We start from the raw sequence: 3,246 nt of genomic DNA on the forward strand, positions 1-3,246 counted from the left end.
GGTCTTTTCTACCCTGCTGCTCTCAGCCTGGGCCACAGAGCCTGGAGAATGCTAAGGTCTCATCAGGGTTTGGGTGGCAGAAGGAATGGAACCGGGGGTGCTCTTTTTGCCCTAAGCACTCACTGACTGCACAAGCAAGCCAGGTGATGGGTGCCCCTACCAAAGCCAGCTGGCTGCTCCAGGGCAGCTGGGCACTACCACTGAGGGAGGAGTGAAGTTCAAGGCTGGGATTTAGAAAACATCTCTCAGACAGAATGAGAGGATGGTGAAAATCCACTTAGTAAGGACCCCTCCTTGGGTCGCATAGCCCAGTCCTCAGGTTCTGGAGGGTAGAGTGTCACAGCCCGGGAATCCCACGGGACTCATTCTGAACAGAGGCCAGAGGCTTTCCACAGGTTCTGATCAACGGAGTGTTGCTTCTTGTCCTTCAGGCCTCAGAAACTCCCCAAGAAGCCCTGGAAAAAAAAAAGGGGGGGAGATAATAGACCCTGGGGTGAAGGGAGGAACAGGTGCACTGAGGGGAATGCCAGAGACCAGGGACCCTGGGGAACACATATTTAATTACACAAAAACGCCAGGGCACCACCCAGCCACACATGACCTGCCCCACCCCTACTCCAACCCAGCCCAGGGAGCAGGAGGGCACACATCTGCACTCCCAGGCTCCTCACTCACAGCTGTGCTTCATACCGGAAGTGGATTCTCACCTCCACAGCCAGCAAACCTTTGAGAAAACCCAGAAGTGAAGCCGAGGGCTTGGGGGAAGGGGGTGGCACTAGCCCTGCCTTCAAGTCCAAGCCAGGTCTAGTGATGGCAAGAAATCGGGGAAGTGGGGCAAAGAACTAAGCTGGAAAACCAAAACTAGAGCCCACCCGGCACCCTGGCTCAGGCCTGTAATCCTAACGCTTTGGAAGGCTGAGACAGAAGGATCATTTGAGGCCAGAAGTTCAAGACAAGCCCGGGCAACATAGCAAGACCCCCTCTCTACAAGAAATTTTAAAATAGCTGGGATTAGTTGGGCTCGCCTGTAGTCCCAGCTACTCAGTAGGCTGAGATGGGAGGATCGCTTGAGCCCAGGAGCCCAGTGAGCTGAGATCGCGCCACTGCATTCCAGCGTGGGCGACAGAGACTCGAGACCCTGTCTCTATTTAAAAACAAACAAACAAACAAACAAACAAACAAACAAACAAAAAATCCCTAGAGCCGACCAGGCAGGGCGAGAGTCCTCAGGACGCCGCGGCGCTTTCCGGTGGCGCACCTCGGGTCCTTGGGTGAGGAACCACCGCCTGCTCGCCCTCTTTTGCTTCTACCCTAGTGACGGGATCCGGAAAGGACCGCGGGTCCCATTTTGGTTCGCTGCTCCTCGTTCCCTCTTCTCTCCAAGCAAAGCCATCCCAGCTCCCACCTTCTCCTAGTAAACTCCACACTCAAAAAGTTGACCCACGGAGACATCGCGTGCTTCCCGACCCTGAGCCGCCGGTCCCTCTGCTCCGGTTACCTACCCGTCGAGCCGCTGGCAAAGCCTGGGCTGCGCGGGGCTGGTCCAGGCCTCAAGGGCGCCCGAGGGGACGAGGCCGGGCGGTCGGCGGCGCAGGGCTCCCGAGGCAGGCGACCGCCGCAGTGGCACAGAAGACGGCGGAAGGCGCTGCGAAAGTCCGGGCTACGGCAGTAGATGAGCGGGTTGAAGGCAGAATTGGCATAACCTAGCCAGTTCAGGGCAAGGAAAGCCGGGTCCGGGACGAGAGAGGGGCCCCCGAGGGCGCGCAGCACGTTGGCCAGAAAGAAGGGCAACCAGCAGAGAGTGAAGGTGCCCATGATGAGACCCAAGGTGCACAGGGCCCGGTGTTCCCGGAGAGGCAGGAGGCGCGCGGGCCGCCGGCAGCAGGCGGGCACTCCTTCAGGCGGAGCGCATGTCCCAGCCGGGGCCGGGGCCAGAGAGCGCGACAGCGCGGGCGAGGACTCCTCCGGCGGAAAGCGGCCGAGCTCCCAGCGCAGCAAGCGCAGCTGGCGCGTAGCCACCACGAAAACCCGCGCATAGACGAAGAGCATCACGAGAAGAGGAAGGTAGAAGGAGACGGAGGAGGACAGCAGCACATAGGGCATGTTGGAGGCGAAGGCACAGCAGCGCGGGTTGGAGTGGCAGCGCTGCGCCTCGGCGTCGGCCCCTACGCGCCACCACTGGCTCATGATGGGCGCAAACGACACCGCGGCCGACACGACCCACACCAGGACCACGGCTGCCCTGGCGCGGCGCTTGGTGACCAGTGCGCCGTAACGCAGCGGGTTGGTCACAGCCAGGTAGCGGTCCACGGCCAGGGCGCACAGGGTTTCGATGCTGGCGGTCACACACAGCACGTCCACCGAGGTCCACAGCTCGCAGCCAGTGGCACCCAACGGCCAGTGGCCAGTCAGCACCAACGTGGCCGCCGGCGGCACCACCAGGAGTCCCATCACCAGGTCGGCTGCGGCCAGCGAAGTCACGAACACGTTGGTCATGGTCTGGAGCCTCGGCGTCCGGGTGATGGCCACGATGACCAGCAGGTTGCCTCCCACGGTGGCCAGCACCGCCAGCGCCAGCAGCGCCCCGGCCAGGGCCGCCGCCCACGGCACCCCTGGGAGGCCACTGGTGTTGGCGGTATTGGGCGCTAGGGTGGGGACGTCCGGCCACGGGACTAGAGAGCTGTTCCCATGAGGCCACGGAGCCATCCCCGGGTCGTGCGTGGGGCGGGAGGGAAAGAAGGAAGGAGGGGGTCTCCCAAATCACCTGGCTCAGGGGAGGGGGCAGCGAGGCGTGAGAGCGACTTCCCCAGCCTGGGCCATCTTCCCTAGCTGTCCCAGCCAGCGCTCTCAGCCTCCCCCCACCCCTACTCCCTCGGTGCCACCGCTCTTGGGGGAGGAGTGGCGGCGCTTAAAGGGGCAGAGGCCGGTAGTCTGGAGGGGCCTCTGGAGCGGAATTGGAGAGTGGGGAGGATGGGCGATGGGATGCTCCACGTTTCCTTTAGCTAAATCTGGAGGAAGGGACACCCTGGCTCCTCTGCCACAATCTGTCCACCCCTGCCGTGGCCAGGCTCCTGGACTCAGCACAGCACTCCCTGGGCACTGGCTTCCTGGAGCCCTGCACCTCCTTTCCCAGAAAGTCCTACAGCAACACAGGGGAAGGAGAGAGGAGAGCGCTCCCATCCCCACCCTTTACAAAGGCAAAGGTAACGCGCTGGAGTCAAGCAAAGGATTCACAGGAGCCCCTTA

At 62.0% G+C, this 3,246-nt stretch overlaps 1 protein-coding gene across 1 annotated transcript; it reads right to left on the minus strand.

Annotated features, from left to right (window-relative positions):
• Positions 1 to 278: 278 nt before the first annotated feature.
• On the minus strand, positions 279 to 2,849 carry ADRB3 (adrenoceptor beta 3). The gene is given in 3 exon segments (XM_045398151.3): positions 279 to 455; positions 1,503 to 1,575; positions 1,578 to 2,849. Coding segments are annotated over 3 exon segments (1,230 nt in total). The 5' UTR covers positions 2,707 to 2,849; the 3' UTR covers positions 279 to 427.
• Between the last annotated feature and the right edge of the window lie 397 nt (positions 2,850 to 3,246).

The sequence above is a fragment of the Macaca fascicularis genome, chromosome 8 (genome assembly GCF_037993035.2).
Source record: "Macaca fascicularis isolate 582-1 chromosome 8, T2T-MFA8v1.1".
NCBI lineage: Eukaryota > Metazoa > Chordata > Mammalia > Primates > Cercopithecidae > Macaca > Macaca fascicularis.